The sequence below is a fragment of the Neophocaena asiaeorientalis genome, unplaced genomic scaffold (assembly GCF_003031525.2).
Source record: "Neophocaena asiaeorientalis asiaeorientalis breed wild unplaced genomic scaffold, Neophocaena_asiaeorientalis_V1.1 scaffold18, whole genome shotgun sequence".
NCBI lineage: Eukaryota > Metazoa > Chordata > Mammalia > Artiodactyla > Phocoenidae > Neophocaena > Neophocaena asiaeorientalis.
In genome coordinates, this window is record NW_020172444.1 from 1235064 (window position 1) to 1251782 (window position 16719).

A 16719-nucleotide genomic window follows, 5' to 3' on the forward strand; every position below is an offset into this window, starting at 1 on the left:
CTTTTTTTTTTTTTTTTTTTTTTTTTTTTTTGCTTAAAACAATAGAGATGTATTCTCTCACGGTTCTGGAGACCAGAAAGTCAAAATCAGGGTGTAGGCAGGGCCATGCTCCCTCTGGAGGCTCTAGAGGAGGGTCTGTTCCTTGCCTCTTCCCGCTTCTCATGGCTGTTGGTGCTCCTTGACTTCTAGCTGCATCATTCCGATCTCTGCCTCAGTCATATTGTCTCTTCCTCTTCGGTCAAAGCTCCCTGGCCCCCGCTATTAAAAGGACCTTTTCACTGAAATGAGAGGTCACCTGGATAATCCAGGACAAGTACCTCCTCTCAGGATTTCTAATCGCATATGTTTTGCATTGTAAGGTGGTGTTCACCCATCTACCACATGAAGTAATATTCAGATTCTGGACATTCACAGGACATGGGTGTATCTTTTGGGAGACCACCGTTCCACCCACTACGATTATCATGCCCATATGTAATCAATATAAAGAATTTTTAAAAAGTCCTCTTATCTGTAGAATCGTTATCTATTTGGGTCTTAAATTAAACCTTCCAGAATTTAAGTTCCATCTGGCTAAGGTCCAGAAACTCAAAGCCAGGTTTACAATGCACATTTCTTGTGTATACAATAGATGATTCTACTTACCCTTACTTATCCTTGTTCTTTCTCTTCCCCTGGTTCTGTCTCCTGTGATTCATAATCTGTCCTGGTCCCAAGTATTAACTTACTTACATTTTTCCTGTTTACTGTATTATAGGCAGCCCTATATCCTTGTGGAAAGAAACAGGAATCTGGCCCTGCTTTGTCTCTCCACCTAGCTTTTCTCACTTGCTCTCCTCTTCTGACATTCCCACCGCATCAGCCTCCTTTCAGTTTCTGGACCTTTCTAAGCCATGTCCCACCTCAAGGTCTTAGCTCCTATTATTTCTTCTTCGGCAAACATTGTTCTGCCAACTGTCACATCATGGGATTCTTCTCCCTTTAGGTTTAGGTGAAATGTCACCTCCTTGGACAGGTTGTTCCAGACAGCGTGTTACTTGAATGTTTTCTTGGTTCAGCCTGGGACTCAGTATACGTTAGAATTGGCTGTAAGCAGTTTTGGAGCACAGCAATGATACATCTGTGCATTCAGTAAAAATACTCAAACTTAGATATTCGTAAATGCCTACTAATCTCTGTACTTCCTTTCTTGGCTTCTGTGTAAGACGAGGCCTCCTCAGTTCCTCTGTCGTTGCTCCAAGGGAACGTGACTTCCATCTTGGCTTTCGGCTTCAGTTGCTTTATTTATTTAATTTTATTTTTTGGTGTGGCAGGATGATGCATACTGAATTAAAAGGCAAAAATGCAGGTTTTTAAAAAGTGGGTTAGGTTCTTAAAATGAGCAGTGGTTTGCTGTGGCATTTAATTATTATCTGACATAATTGTTATCTGAAAGCTTTAAATAGCTACATTTTTAACCTACTTTCTGGCTGAATAGAATCTATGGGTACCCTTTAAAAGAGGGCGATGTAGGTATATTGAGGGAGAAATAAAATGGTACCTTGTACTTTCTAAAAATGTTATTGCTTTCTTTTCACCCTGCAAGGGACATCAAACAAAATGTTGAAAGCCTTTAAGGGAACGTTATTCTCCTAATCAGAGACAAGTGGGAAAGTTGAAGTAGCTATTCAAATCAAAATCATGTGTATGTCTGTTCTGTGAAATGACAGATGTAAGTTTTCCTTCAGATGGAGGTTTGTTTTCCCTGTTCTGCCTTAGCCACAATAACTTGAAACAGTCTGTCTGCTGGCACACAAAGCGAGGGGGTGGGTGGAGGGGCCCCGGGTATTGCTGTAGGAAAGTCAAGTACATTCTTAGAGCGCCTTTTGGGGACAAGCAGCTGAAATATTTTTATAGTCAGCTAAGATAACAGGGAAGAATGAGAGTCTAGCTTTTTATAACTCAAATCTGCAGAAAATTCGGTTTTCCCATATTTGTATCCAAGTCAGTACCTATTCATTTAAAACTAAGTTCCAATTTGTGGCATGGACTGTGAATATTATCCTGTCAGCCCAGTTTCTTGAGTCCTGCAAGTTGTTTTACAGACCATTGTGAATGGTGGAATGCACTGAAATGCTGGGCATATTTAAAGCCTCCAGCTTTTTCTTCCAGCCTGGATCCTTTTGCTCATTGTGACCTTTTATAGTTGTACCATGAGATACTTGGAGTGGTTGTCACGATATTCCACTTTCTGGAATAACAGGCTGAAGGCCCATATACCTCTTGTTATTTGCTGTAGGTCCCAGGTGACCGTATGATGCAATGTAGTGAATTATGGTGATGGCCAGCAAAATGTCAAGCTGACAAGGTTATGGAATTTCTCAGCCAGCATTCTACATTACACCTTCCAGTTATATGTTCTAAAATATATGTGCCATAGCTAGACTTACAACCAGCATTCCACAAGCCAGCCTTAAAGATAACTTATTCTTTTTCCTCTTCATATGTTGAGAAAGTTTTATAGAACGCTGGCTGCACAGACTATATATCACCAGGTGATGTCTTGAGAGTGGCATGAACTTTTGAAACAGAAAGAAACTATTCATAGTTAAATACTTAACTTTTGTAGGTTGATTTTAAATTTGTTTTCTTTGACATAAAAGACTATTTAACTTTAAAAATAGCACCTGCCACAAAGAACTCAATGTACAGTGAGTGAGCTGGGGCAAAGAACTTTAAATTATAATTTAGATTTTGTGAAAATGCTGGAACAGGAGAGTAGGTATTTTATTTCTCATTCGTAAATGGTTATAAATAGTGGCCTGTTATTGGTTGGAATAAGTCAGCAGAAACGGTTTCCTTTATGACCAGAGAGAAACAGGGTTATTGGAGTTCTCTTCTGGGATTATTGCTGTATCCACTTAGACTAGTACAGTTCTTGAAATATTTGTGTGGAAGCTATCTCAGAGGTTTAAAAATAGTTTTGAACAAAGCTAATTAAATTCATGTTGGATTCCAAAATCTGCTATTGATATTAGAAATAGAAGTCAGCTTCTTTGTTAAAAAAAAAAAAAAAGATAACATAGATGAAGTTATTTTAATAAAGATTAAAGGTAGTCCTCTTTGCATGGTGATGCAGGACCATAAAAATAACCATGCAAGCTGTAACTGCAAAACAATCTTAATAATCAATGGGAAGATTACTAGTTCTATCACCTTAAAATTTTTTTTTGTCAAAACATTACAATTGTTTTACTGTAGGTGATGTATTTATAGGGAAAGGAAAAAAAAACGGTAAAGCTGATATTTATCTAGTGCCCTGTAATTTAAAATGTTAGAAACACTGAGAATTAAAGTGTTTTCTTTCTTCGAGTAAAATTTAACAAGAGTAGTTAGAACATTTTTGCTTTCTTCTCGTATACTTTATGATGTGGAGTATCTCTTCTTTGCCTTAGTGAGCCGTTATACTCCTTCCCAAGTTTGAATCAGGTTCCAATATGTTACCATTATGCTTTCAAAGTTGTGGAATATCTGTGAGTTCCTTTAATGTTATTTCCTTTGGACCATCTTTATCCTACATCACAACCACTTTCCAATTTCACTTCCAGTGTCACCACTTTTCATTTCTTTGCCGTGCTTTTTTGTTGTTGCTGTTGGCCCTTTTGACTACACACTTCTGTAAAATGTCATGCGAGTTTATCAATGTAAAGTGAGGAGGCAACACAACTACCTGCTTTGCTGTCTGTGCATGAATTGAATAACAGATATGCTGGGATCAATCGCCAACAGCCTCTGAAGGAAGTGACATGATTGATTACTGATCATGGTACACATCTGTTATTTATGTAGTGGTTTGTGGACCAAAGAGCTAGCAGTGAAGTTTGTACTTTATGCAGTTACCTAGTTAATATTGTGGCAAATGAAGTTCAAACCTTGTTGTTGGGGGATTGAAGTTGTTTAGCTAAACTGCATTAACTGAAATTCATGCATATTGGAACCATACATAGTGAGGAGTGCTTGTATTCCAGTTATAAATTATTTGTAGTATTGTGAAATCTTGGCCAGGCTCCCTGTGTCCTTCCCTGTTACACACTGAACCCATCCAGCGTAGCCAACCTGTCATTTAGAAATTCAATTCAGAATTGAACTGGGAGTTACAAAGTCTTTGACTCAACCTCAGAGTCAGCTTTGACTCTTCTTCTTACTCTGCACCTCAGTGTGGATCAGACACTGGTGGAAACATATTCCAGACCCTATCCAGCGTGGGCAGTTTTGACTTCATCTGCCACATAGTGAGATCCTGGACATAGTTCTAGGTGCTTACCTTGGTCATTTTTTCCAGCTGTTTCCTTTCTCCTTCACTGTCTTCCCTCTTCTTTGGCTTGCTGTTTATTTCCTGTGTCCTATCTCCATGTTGTACTGATTGCCCATCTATCATAATATTACTTCATGTTTCTTTTTTTTTTTTTTTTTTTTTGCGGTACGCGGGCCTCTCACTGTTGTGGCCTCTCCCGTTGCGGAGCACAAGCTCCGGACGCACAGGCGCGGCGGCCATGGCTCACGGGCCCAGCCGCTCCGCGGCGTGTGGGATCTTCCCGGACCGGGGCACAAACCCGTGTCCCCTGCATCGGCAGGCGGACTCTCAACCACTGTGCCACCAGGGAAGCCCACTTCATGTTTCTTTTAATTCTTGTTGCCATCATCCTAATCCATGGATTTTTCAACTTGTCTTTCAGTTATTTTAATAGTCTCCTATCTGACTGCTCCACCTAGGTCACTCTCCTTTCCAGCTAATGCCACATGCTATCACAAGAGTAATCTTCCTGGAAAATTTTCTCCTTGGGGGTCTACAAAATAACTTGCTAGGGCTTCCCTTTATTCACTGTCTGACTTAAGCCTACATCTCCCAGTTTATCACCTGACCCCTTCACTCAGGAATCTGGGGTTTCAACAAGATAGACTTTCTCGTTATCTCCCAAATATGCCTACCTCCCCCTTTCTTACACACTATCCTCCTAGGATATAATCCTTACTGTTTTTCTGAAGCCTATCTAGCTTCAAAGTCTTATCTCAAATGAGCTCTCCTGTAAAGTCTATTTTGACTTCCCAGAAATGACTTTTCACTGGAGTTCCACAGAATTTACATTTTCCAATGTTACTTATTTGTATTTTTAGTTATCATATATTACCTAGTAGTTCCAGTTAGCTTTTACTTTCTTCTGTAGTATGTAGAATGGTATTTGACAAAGTGGTAGCCATAAATGTGTTCATTCTTTCATCTAGTATTTTTTTTTTTTTTTTGAGCTGCAGCCTTTTTTCTAAAAGCTGAGCTACATGCTAGAGGTAAAACATTAAAGTCCCTGACCTCACAGCACTCTAGTTGAATGAGGTGTACGGAAAAGTAGTTAGGTGATTGTAATGCAGTAAGCCAAGCAGCACGATGAGCAGTGAATGTGAGCCCACGGAAGCACAGAGGAGAAGCACCAAACCTAGATGAGGGGCAATTAGAAGTGCTTCCAGGGAACTGAGGTTTAAGCAGTATCCAGAAGGTGAGTAGGAGTTAGGTAGGTGACGGGGGACATATGGAAAGAGTGTTCCAGGCCAAGGACACAGGGTATATAAAGCTTAAGGAGGGGTGAGAGGCCCTGTCCACTGAGGAACTGAATCAAGGTCAGTGTAGCTAGATTGTAGGGAATGATGTTTCAGAGAGAACAGGATCTCTATGATGAGAAAGATGTGGGAATATTTGATGAATGTTTAGAAGGCAGGACCTGGAGATGGATGTTTGGGTGGGTGAAAGAATAGAGCAGCCCTCAGGTTCCTGTTAAGGGTCTCTCAGTGAATGGAGATGTTAGGGGAAGATGATCAAGTTCCGTTTAGGACATTGTAAGTTTGAGATGCCTGTAGAAGATCTACAGGAAGTAAACAGTAGTAGACAGTGTGGAGCACAGCAGAAAGCTTTGGCTAAGAAATATAGTTTTGGGTGACATCATCATATGATAGGCTGAAATCAGAATGTATGGAGTTAGTAAAGCAGAAGATTTTAAGACCAAATCTTGAAGCACATCAGTGTTTCAAGGGTAAGGAAAGAGTGGAGTCTGCAAAGAATATTAAGGTACAGTGAACAAAGAGGAAAGAGCAAACTAGATGGGTTGAGATGTCACAGAAGCCAAGGGAAGACTGAAATCCATCCATTGGATTTAGCAACATGGAGACCATTAGTGACCTGAGTAAGAGGAGTTTCAGCATAGGAGAGGTGTGGGGAAAGGGAAACACAACGTTTTTGGCTGGTAGTGAGTGGAGAAGTGAGCAGACAATTCTTTTGGAAAGTTTGGTCATGGAGGAGAGGATTGAAGCAGAGTAGAAGCTGGAAGAAAATGGAGTTGAGGGGCTATTTTTTAAGCTGCTGGAAATCCGATCAATTCAAGGGCTGATAGGAAGAATTCATTCGTGATAAATAGGTTGGCCTGAAGTTGAATTTAGCCAGGATTTAAAACTCCTTTTAAAATTCTTCACCCAAACATGTCCTTTTATCTTTTGGTATTCTAAATAACTTTCCAACTATTAATCACTGCTACTTCTAGGTTTCGCTGTGGTCTTGTTATCCCAATGAGATTGCAAATTCCTGTAAAGCAGGATTCAAACTATTCTCCCTTATTCTGGGTAGCACTTATTTCAGTGTCTTACGTAGAGAAAATTCTCAACAGATATTATTTTTAGCACTCTCCTTTGTTTATTCTTTGAGGAAATATTTAATGTCCACTGTGTGCCAGGCATTATTCTAGGTGCTGAGGGTACAAAGGTCATTAAACTAGGCATATCCCTTTCCCCCAAAGAGTTTATAATCTAGGGAGACAGTAAATAAACTAGTAATTAAATAGGAAAACACAGTAATTATAGAATGCAAGAGATATCCTGAGTGGCTACTTTATATATATAAAGTAGCTTTATATGTATAAATATATGTAATATATATATTATATGTATAAATATACATGTATATTTTTTCCCATGAATTCTTGCCACCATTGTGGGTGAACAACCACAAGCAATTGGAGAGCTAAATGACTTACTTAAGGTGGAAAGAAAAAGATAGTAAAAAACAAAAAAAAAAAAGGAAGTATTTTTGTCATAGTGTATACTCCTTTGTTTACCATTTCTAAAGTCATTGGGAATATGATGGCTGTGCTTTGGGGGAGTTTTGTTGGTTGATTGTTACTTGGCATTTGAGAAACTAACCACGCTCCACATTTTCTCTTTTCCTTTACAGTAATTTGCCATCTTCCATGTATGAATGGAGGCCAATGCAGTTCAAGGGACAAATGCCAGTGCCCTCCAAATTTCACAGGGAAGCTTTGTCAGATTCCGGTCCATGGTGCTGGCATGCCTAAACTTCATCAGCATTCCCAGCAGTCAGGCAAGGCGTTGGGAACGCATGTCGTCCACTCAACACATACTTTGCCTCTGACCATGACCAGCCAGCAAGGAGTCAAAGGTAAGCTGATTATTTTGATTTTGCCCATTCATCAGTACTCTGTTAACATGCCAAACCCATACAGAAGCCAAGTGTCTGCAGGGCTGGTATTGGAACAGAATATGGGCCCAGGTATATGATGCCAGTGCTTTCTAGGCTGTAGGGAATGGTATCTAGGAAATAAGAAAATGGAGCCCATCTTTCTCTGGTGATTCAGGACCAAGAGCTGATAAACATACATGGCACTGTTCTGGTAGGTCCTGGGAAATGGAAAGATGAACAAGATGGTGTTCTGGCCCTTATGGGATTAATAAGCTAGGAGATCACACAATACCTGCTGATGAACACCAAGTCTATTTTGTAGTCGAAGAGCTCTTGGTTTTAGTTCTAAACAATCTGTAACCTCACCTCCCTGGGCTTCAGTTTATTCATCTGTAGAGGAAGGTAAACTAGGTCACTTGGAGCTCAGAAATTCTATGACTAATCCATTCTTTTCAACCTGGCACCTCTTACACATGCACAACTTTTAAAAAAGGAGTCAGAGAAGTGTTACTGGCTCTTATTCTTTAAAACCTGAATCTTAGCATCAGAAGATGAAATTCTGTGTGAAAGCTGCAGAGAAAGAAAATAGAGATGTAAAATATCACACTTTGGTATTTTGTGTGTGTCACAGGAAGCACAAAAGTATGTACACACCAGGTTTAAGGGTAAGAGAACTATGCTTTGTGAAATTGTGTTGTAAATCCCACAGTCTCTACGATGGAAACTTTGTGAGAAATTCAAAAATAATCAAACTCTTGAGTCTTTATTACTCTTGTTTGATAGAATGTATGACCACAAGTAGCACAAATTTCGTAGTTTTATGACTCCTCTGAAAAAAATTTTTGTCTCATGGATCTGTTACTGTGAGAAGTTTAAATTTCTCTTTGTAAAAGCAGTTTTATTATTTAAAGTATATAAATTCAGGATTCATTTTTGAGTGTCCCCTTTTACTCTCAAGAGTTTTTTAATGGCTGTGCAGCAAAAATAGATACACACTAAAAATGTATCACTTATCCCAGGTATAATGTATAGGTACTTAAGTATATGTGTGTATATAAAATTTAGTTTCATGCTGACTAGCATGACCATTTACTTTCATCCTGATGTGCGTATTAATTATTTATGACTGATAAGTTTTCTTCCCAATCTGTTTTAGTGAAATTTCCTCCTAACATAGTCAATATCCATGTGAAGCACCCTCCTGAGGCCTCAGTCCAGATACATCAGGTTTCAAGAGTTGATGGCCCAACAGGCCAGAAGGTAAAAGAAGCTCAACCAGGCCAGTCCCAAGTCTCTTACCAAGGGCTTCCTGTCCAGAAGACTCAGACGGTCCATTCCTCATACTCCCACCAGCAAGTCATTCCTCACGTGTATCCGGTGGCTGCTAAGACGCAGCTTGGCCGGTGCTTCCAGGAGACTATTGGGTCGCAGGTGAGCCACACTGCCCAGCCCATTTTAGTGATGTGTTCTAGATATAATCTCATTGTAGTAGGAAAGACAGACTTGGTAGAAATAAGTTTTTTTGTAGAAGGGGTTGGCAAACTGACCTGTGGGCCTGTTACTGTAAATAAAACTTTATTGGACACAGCCACACCCATCATTTACATACTGTCTATGTCTGCTTTCATGCTATGGACAGAAGGATGGTATACTTTCAATGAGGTCATATGATCTGAAATGCCTAAAATATGGTCTGCAAAGCCCTTTTCAGAAAAAGTTTGCCATAATTTGTCATCTTTTATTTTCTTATACAAATTTATAACTAGACTGGCAACGCATGAGTTGTTTGAAGTGCATTTTAAATAGCATTGGATTTATGTGTAACTTTAGGTCTATATATCGTAAAGTGAGAGAGAGGCTGACTTCTCTTTAAAACTCATCATTGAATGTGCATAGTAAAAGCAACATAAAATTACTGGTTCCTCTACCCCAGTTACTTGGTGCTTCCTGCTTTGGAATTACGTGATAATGACATAGCTTTGTCCTACGGTTCTTCTCCTGTCACCTGATTATGGTTTGAACCCCCTGTGAGAAAAATAGGCGAGATCTATTTATTATTCCTGCTGTTACCTGAATATTCAAAAAATTGTGTGTGTGTTTGTGTGTGAGTGAAATATCTGTTCGTAGTAGAATCAATCGTTCTTGCTTTTGAAACCTGGAGAACACTTTTAGATGCTGGGCAGGTCCATGGTTGGGTCATCCCCTTGCCCAGGGGAAGAGGTAAAATTGGTTTGTAGACCAGAATGGAAAGAACAGCCATGTAGAGTTATAAGACCTTGGTTAGAGCCATGGGCTCAGCACTTGGTGGCAGGGAGCCAGCTTCCTTATTTGTAAAGTGGAGACAAGAATATGGGGCTTTGTCAAGATTAGACAAGGTAATGTGACATGCTCTGCAAATGTTACAGAACTATGCAACTACTAGCTTAGAAGACACTTACCTATTGATAGAGTCAAACATAAAAAGAGAGCAGGTGATTGCTTATGTCATGTAACTTCAGTAAGACGGAAGGCTTGATGCCCCACACAACCTTGGTCTGCCTGCGGAGCCTGAAATGCCTACTTAAGAGGGACCTTTTCCTTCCTCATTGAAGACCAGGTTTAAACACATGCTTTTTGGAGAAGGAATATCATCAGTTTACATTTAGCTTAGAAGTAAAGACTGGATTACTGTGTTAAGGGCAAGTTTTTATAGGGGCAGTGGGGCTGAAGTAAACCTCATATGCTGCACAGTTTGCCCCAGACAAGCCTTGGAGAAGGAGGATGAATTTGGTGCCATTTGCATTGTTTAGTCATTTCAGCTTAGGTTGGTCATGAGAAAGGAAAAAAGCAGGTCCTTTTAAAATTCTGTGCCCAGTATCCTTCTCCCTAGTTTCCAAGTTGGAACACAGATGGTAAAAAGCAAGAAAATGAGATGTCAACAGACTTGTTATTCTTGTACATATAATCGTAGGCAGATGATTGCTAACTAGAAAGAATATAAACAGATTATTTACTTTTAGGCCTAAGCTGGACTATACAATCCACATGAATTGGGTAGTTGGTGGAGTTACCCAAATAATCCAAACTCGGTGGAACACTTTTTTGTCTTATCTGGATACTTCTCTGACTTTTGGTCTGTATGATCCAGACAGTGATCTCAATACTTAATTCATTTTGCATGTGTAGTAACTAATAACACAGCTTCAAAATAAGACCTGTTTTGCGAAAACATTCTCAGAAGATATTTGTTGGTGAGAAATATTGCTGAATGCCCACGATTGTCCAGTTTGCGCAATTAGGATGATCCAAGCATTAAAAAAAAAAAAATTACTGGCAAATTGTCAATAGTATATAAGATGTATCCTACAAAGGTGTTTGGAAATATTTGTGCCTTCTTGCTGTGGTTGGTGTGCAAACATAGTTACAGAGGGAGGTACAGGTGGATTTTAAATAAATGGCAGAAACGACTGCATAAATACTCACTAGTGCTTTGCTCAGTGAGAAAACTCTTATTAGATACAGATTACAACTACTGGGACCTTCATGTCATAGTCATCAGTAAGCACTTATGTTTATGTATTGCCATTAGAGGTCATATACAAAACAAATTTAGTAGAAAAAGACCTTGTTTCTGTGGCACATTCTAAAAATGAGGTAGTAAACTTGAGGTTGAAAAGCCAACATGAACTGTGATCAGTGTATTTAAATTCATGGGAGCTTCATAGAACAGAATTTCAGGAACTGCTTGGATGTTGGAGGAAAATGGATGATTGGTTAGGAAACTAAGCTCACAGAGAAGTGGGGGAGAAATTAAACAAAAGAGAGAGAACACTGCAAGAAACAGGTAAGGAGGAAGTGTCAGAAGAGACCAGAGAAGTAAACTAGTTTAGAGTTCCTGGCAGGCTTTGGCACAGATATGAAGCCTTTTAAACCTGAGGCATAGGGCAAAGTAAAAGATTTGGTATCAAGGTAAAAATCGCATGATGCCCCGTTGATCAGGTGATCAAACTCAGAATCATTAAAAGGGGGACAACTGATATCATATGCCTCCTGATGGGATGCAGTATGAAGTGTAGAGCAACACCTTAAAGGTATTCTTGCCAAAAATGTGTGAGCTGAATCTAATCAATCCTTTACACCTAACCTCCAGCTCATAGGGAATACTGAGGGTGAAGAAACAAGCCAAAACTATCATACTCCCTCACATCAGAAAGAATGATAATGTAGGGTATTATTGCTTGGTTTCTTCATATCGTTAAAAAATAAAGATTGACTTCCTCAGAAAGAGACTAAAGAGAGACAATAGCGCATATAATATATGAGCCTTAATCATATCTTGGTTTTAAAAAAATCAAAACCCAGCTCTGAAAGACATTTGAAGAACAATTGAGGAAGCTTAAATACGGACTGGATATTAGATGGTATTTTGGAACTATTATTTTCTTAGGTGTGATAATGGTGTTAGAGGTATGTAGGGTAGTGTCCTTATTCTTGAGTGAGGAATGCCATGATGTCTGTAATTTACTTTCAAATGCCTTTTATACACAAATATAACAAAATTGTAAAAATTGTTGACTCTGAGAGGTGGGAAAGCAAGTGATCACTGTATTATTCTTTGAATTATCTCAGCATATTTGAAAATTCCTTATGAGGAAAAGAAGGAAAATGTGAACATTTCCTAGACTTATGAATAGCATAATTTTATGATGAACTTAAAAGCTCTAAGTTTAATACATTTAATGAACTTTTAGAAAATTTTTAAAGTTTCAACTTTTGAATGAGACGGGAGTGGACGTGGGGCTGGTAGACATGAGGAGGTCAGGGAAGAGAAGTTGGCCTTAGTCCAATTGTGAAATGATCAGGGTCCAATCTAAGAAGTAAATTTAAAGATGAAGAGATTAATGCAGAGGCTTTTGTGACGAATCCAGCATCAGGATTTGATTATGGGCTGTTGTGAAGAAAAAGATGGTGCTGAGTTGGAGAGTATTCTGAACTCCCTGGCTTCAGAAATCAGATCAATGCGCTCTCTGATTGATTAACTGACCCTTGGAGGGGAGGACTGTGAGGTAAAGATGAGTAGCTACATCTTTGTTTTAACCAGTTCCATCTTTGAGTGATGTCAAGAAACAGGTATTCTTGAATATCAATCATGGAGTCCAGTGCTGTTTTAGAGATGAAGTGAGAGAGGATTAATGGAGAAAACTCAGTGCTCAGTGACTAGACTTAGTGATGATAGTTAAATTAATAAGAACAGAGATTGTTTTGGCTTGTATTATAAAGTGGAACGAGGAGGAATAATGGGATTGGAAATATCTAAAGTGTTTTTCACCTTGATGGAAAGTGTCAAGATAAAGGGGGAAATACCTTTCCTATTGTAGAAAGTGATGTTTCATCTTTCAGAGTCCTAAAAATAATTTCTTGTTCTTAAGATTATATAAACTGTTGATTTCTGTGTGAATCAGGCTGGGTACAGGCATCACTAAATTCACTTTAAAGTATTAGAAGAATAGAAATTAATCTAATAGAACGTACAGGGTGGCTAAGAGGAATTGGTTTCTTGAATGTAAATCAAGTTTGAAGTAGCTGAAAAGTCATAATTTTGGCAGAGATAAGTATCTGTGCTGTCTGCAGTAAACAGTGGTATGCCATATATATTTGAAAACATTTCTGAGATTTTGCTCAATGTATAGATAGATCAAATTAGGATTACATTTCTAGGGGTTATAATTACCAACTACTTGGAGTATAATCTCATGTTTTCATGTGCTTAAAACTTCAACATTTCCAGTCAAGTTTTCATCTCTGGGGAGAGGCCAAATTTCAGAAAAATACCCCTCAAATCTATTTTTGCATCACAGGGTCATCGAATGTGTACACTTTTTCCATTGTGCAAGGGTGTCCTTTATTTTAAACTGGTTCTCTTAACAGTGACTAAATTTGAGATTTATTTGGCATCTGAGTGTTTGGTTGTTTCAAACATGTTTTATTTATTGCCCAATTACTGGAAATAAATGTTTACAGTGACCTAATGATGTCAGATGGTATGAAAAGACCTTGTGTGAGAGGTAGGGTTCAGAGTCCAGCTTCCATGTTGGGTGTGCCATTGCTGCCTTGTGAAATCATATGCTTTTTGTTCATTGTGGAAACATGCCCCTTAATTAGACAGGAGTTACAAGATGAGACAAAAATTCAAGTGCCTCAAGACTTTCCGATTGCAAGTGCCAAAAGAGCAGCAAATTCCATGTATAAATACCTGAGTTAAATAAGGATAGAAATACTAGAAAACCTGAAGTAGATGTAAACAGAAGAGAGAGGGTATTTTTAGTACAGCACTCTAGCACGGATAAAGATAATCAAATAACATACAAACCCACTTTGATAGTTGGCAACCATAAAATCCCCATAATGATTTAAAAAAAAAGCCCATAGGTACAAGACGTACAAACTATAAGGTATAAAATAAGCTATAAGGATATACTGCACAACATGGCGAACATAGACAATATTTTACAATAACTATAAATGGAGTATAAACTTGAAAAGTTGTGTACCACTATATTGTATATCTGTAACATGTAATATTGTATAGCAACTGTACTTCAATTAAAAAAATACAGTTTAATTTACAAAACCATAAGAAACACTCTAAGATTAAATTCTCTAATATATGTTCTATAGAAGAAAACAAGCTTTATGTGGATTAGGAAGAAAAGGACCACTTCTTGATGTGAAATCCTGATATCGCTGGAAAAACCTTTCTTTCCTTTAATTACTGGTCATATAAATTTTAAGCCCTGGGGCAAAAATTGAGTTAAAATGACACGAGAACAGCTTGGGATCCTCTTAGAGGTTCCAGAAGTTGTTCTAACAGTTCTTTTTGGACAGGAAGAATAGAAACAGAATGGGCCACCGGAGAAAAAGATTCTTTAATTGGAGATTGGTCTCTTTTGGCAGACAAATTCAATAACATCCTCAAGCTCTAAACCTTAACACTGGAACGAGCATACACACACACACACACAATTCTGAAGGGCCAAGCAGATGCACTTTGCTTTTGTTTAAAAAAACTTTAAAAAAATAAGCATCATGGAGAAATTAACCGGAAAGTGTGAACTCACTGAAGTGGAAAAGTAACTGAACTACATGGCTGAAAGTACTTTTTTAAAAAGTCTCAGGACTTTGAAGAAAAGTATTTCCTGGTTTCTTCCACACAGAAGCCAATGAGAAAGTAGAGAAACAGATGCCTGTCAGTTCCACACGGCAGAAAAAAACAGAGATGGATAAGTAGAGATGTAGCTGTAGATATGGGCTGCAGACTTTGCAAATCTCTTCTCAGTGATGGAAAAGGAATTTAGTCCTCAATTAAGGGATCAAGGACATGAAGTTCTGCTTAGAAACCTCTTCTTTGATTTCCTCAGACTCTTCTCTGCCCTGATGATGAGCATTACTGGGGTGAGGCCTGAAGCTATGATGAAGTACCAATTTTATCCTGATGGGGGGATGATGCCAGCCTGGTTGTAACACTTTCGGTCTGGTTAATTCCCTAAATTGAGTCCATAAACTGCATAAATAGATGAGAAGTCTAAACAAAGAATAACTATAAAACATTTTACCACAGGCTCTTTGCCTCTTGTATCCGTGTTATCCCTTATGTGGGAAGGAGAACTGAGTCATCCAGGCTGGGTCAACAGTGGGCACAGGTGTGTATGTGGCTCTCTTCTCTTCCCCATTTCCCCAGGCCACATGCTCTTGGGGTCGGGGCCTTCCGGGTGAACTTGGCCTTCTTGCAGAGGGGCTGCTGGACAGTGATGAGGGAAGGCAGGGCCAGAGCCACCAGACATCTGCCTTCTCCAGGAGCAGAGACCCCTGTGGGGGTGTGCTGATTGCATTTACTGAAGTTTGGCCTCCTTCAGGTGGAATAAGTCATAAACACCAGGCACTTCCTATGCCATCTGGGGTTTACTTCAGTATCCTACTCAAATAGTCCTTTGGCATAATCTAAGAAATATTTAATTGACTGTTAGGGAGTCTGGTTGTCCCCAGCAACTGTAAAATGGCCATCCTTGCCAAACCTTACCTGTGTCAACAGCAGAGGGTGTCACTGAAGGTGTCACATGCATCGCAGTGATAGGTCTTGGACCTCTGCAGTGTCGATTGGTCTTTCCAACTGCCTCTGCCAGATGGACCTTGTGCAGGGGCCCTCTTCCTTGGGGTTGAAAAGATCAATAAAGACAGGGATAAGACCCAAGGGGGAAACACACTGCACATGAAAGAGAACATGTCTCCATGTCACTGGGCTTCTGCCAGTGGCGGGAAGAACCGCTGGTTTTACTTGGATTGAGAATGTAGGACTGAGACATTAGGATAATCAAAATACAGATTCTTAGAACTGAAGTAGAGTACTTAAGAGAATGGGTGATGACCCAGACATTACCCTTCCTACTGCCTAATATCGAGTCTTTACCCAGGCCGATGTCCTCTGGGCACCAAAGAGGCTGTCAGCTTCAGGTGTTCACTTACCCTGACCTGTTTAATAGATAAGCAAGTTTACGATTCTTCGGTCCGCTCAGATGTTTTTCATTTTATTTATGATAAAGGCAGTGAAAATGCCTTTATATATACCTATTAACTAAACTCCTGTTTTTTCAGAGGAGTAGGCATTGAAAATAATCATGGGGCAGTTCAGAGTGGATGCATGTTGTGTCACTTCTGATGTTGACAAAGTGGCAAGATTTTGTGATCATTACATTTGAAGATGACAGTTCTGAGCGCGTTGGAAGTGGTTTTAAGAGCCCGTGACTTGAACTGATGGCTGGTTTAGGCTCTATACGTTACAAAAATGTGTGAAGAGTCAAAGCTGGTATTTCTAGGATCTGATGTTGTTTCTTGGCTTTGTCTGCATTACCCCTTGGAATTGAGATTTGCTAAAATGAAGTGGAATCATCTGATTTGCTGAAAAACAAAACAACACAGTTCTTCAGAACCTGACCCATAAAGTTGTAGTGAAAAAAGCAACATTACCCTTTGTTGAAAGACAATAAAAGGATTCCCCAACTCTGCCCCGCACCTTCCCCCACAATGATGATAAATACTGTTTTTTTTTTTCTCATCCTCATTCCATTTTTTCTCCTTTTGTATATCAAAGAATTTATAGGGCTTCCCTGGTGGCGCAGTGGTTGAGAGTCCGCCTGCCGATGCAGGGGACACGGGTTCGTGCCCCGGTCCGGGAAGATCCCACATGCCGC

At 39.3% G+C, this 16719-nt stretch overlaps 1 protein-coding gene across 6 annotated transcripts in view; it reads left to right on the forward strand.

Annotated features, from left to right (window-relative positions):
* LTBP1 (latent transforming growth factor beta binding protein 1) overlaps positions 1-16719 on the forward strand; it is a 417473-nt gene that overhangs the window by 204304 nt on the left and 196450 nt on the right. For all 6 annotated transcript variants that reach the window (XM_024732194.1, XM_024732185.1, XM_024732205.1 and 3 more), the window contains 2 exons: positions 7250-7474; positions 8652-8926. In XM_024732194.1, coding sequence (XP_024587962.1) covers positions 7250-7474; positions 8652-8926 — 500 coding nt within the window. The remainder of the gene's footprint in view (positions 1-7249; positions 7475-8651; positions 8927-16719) is intronic.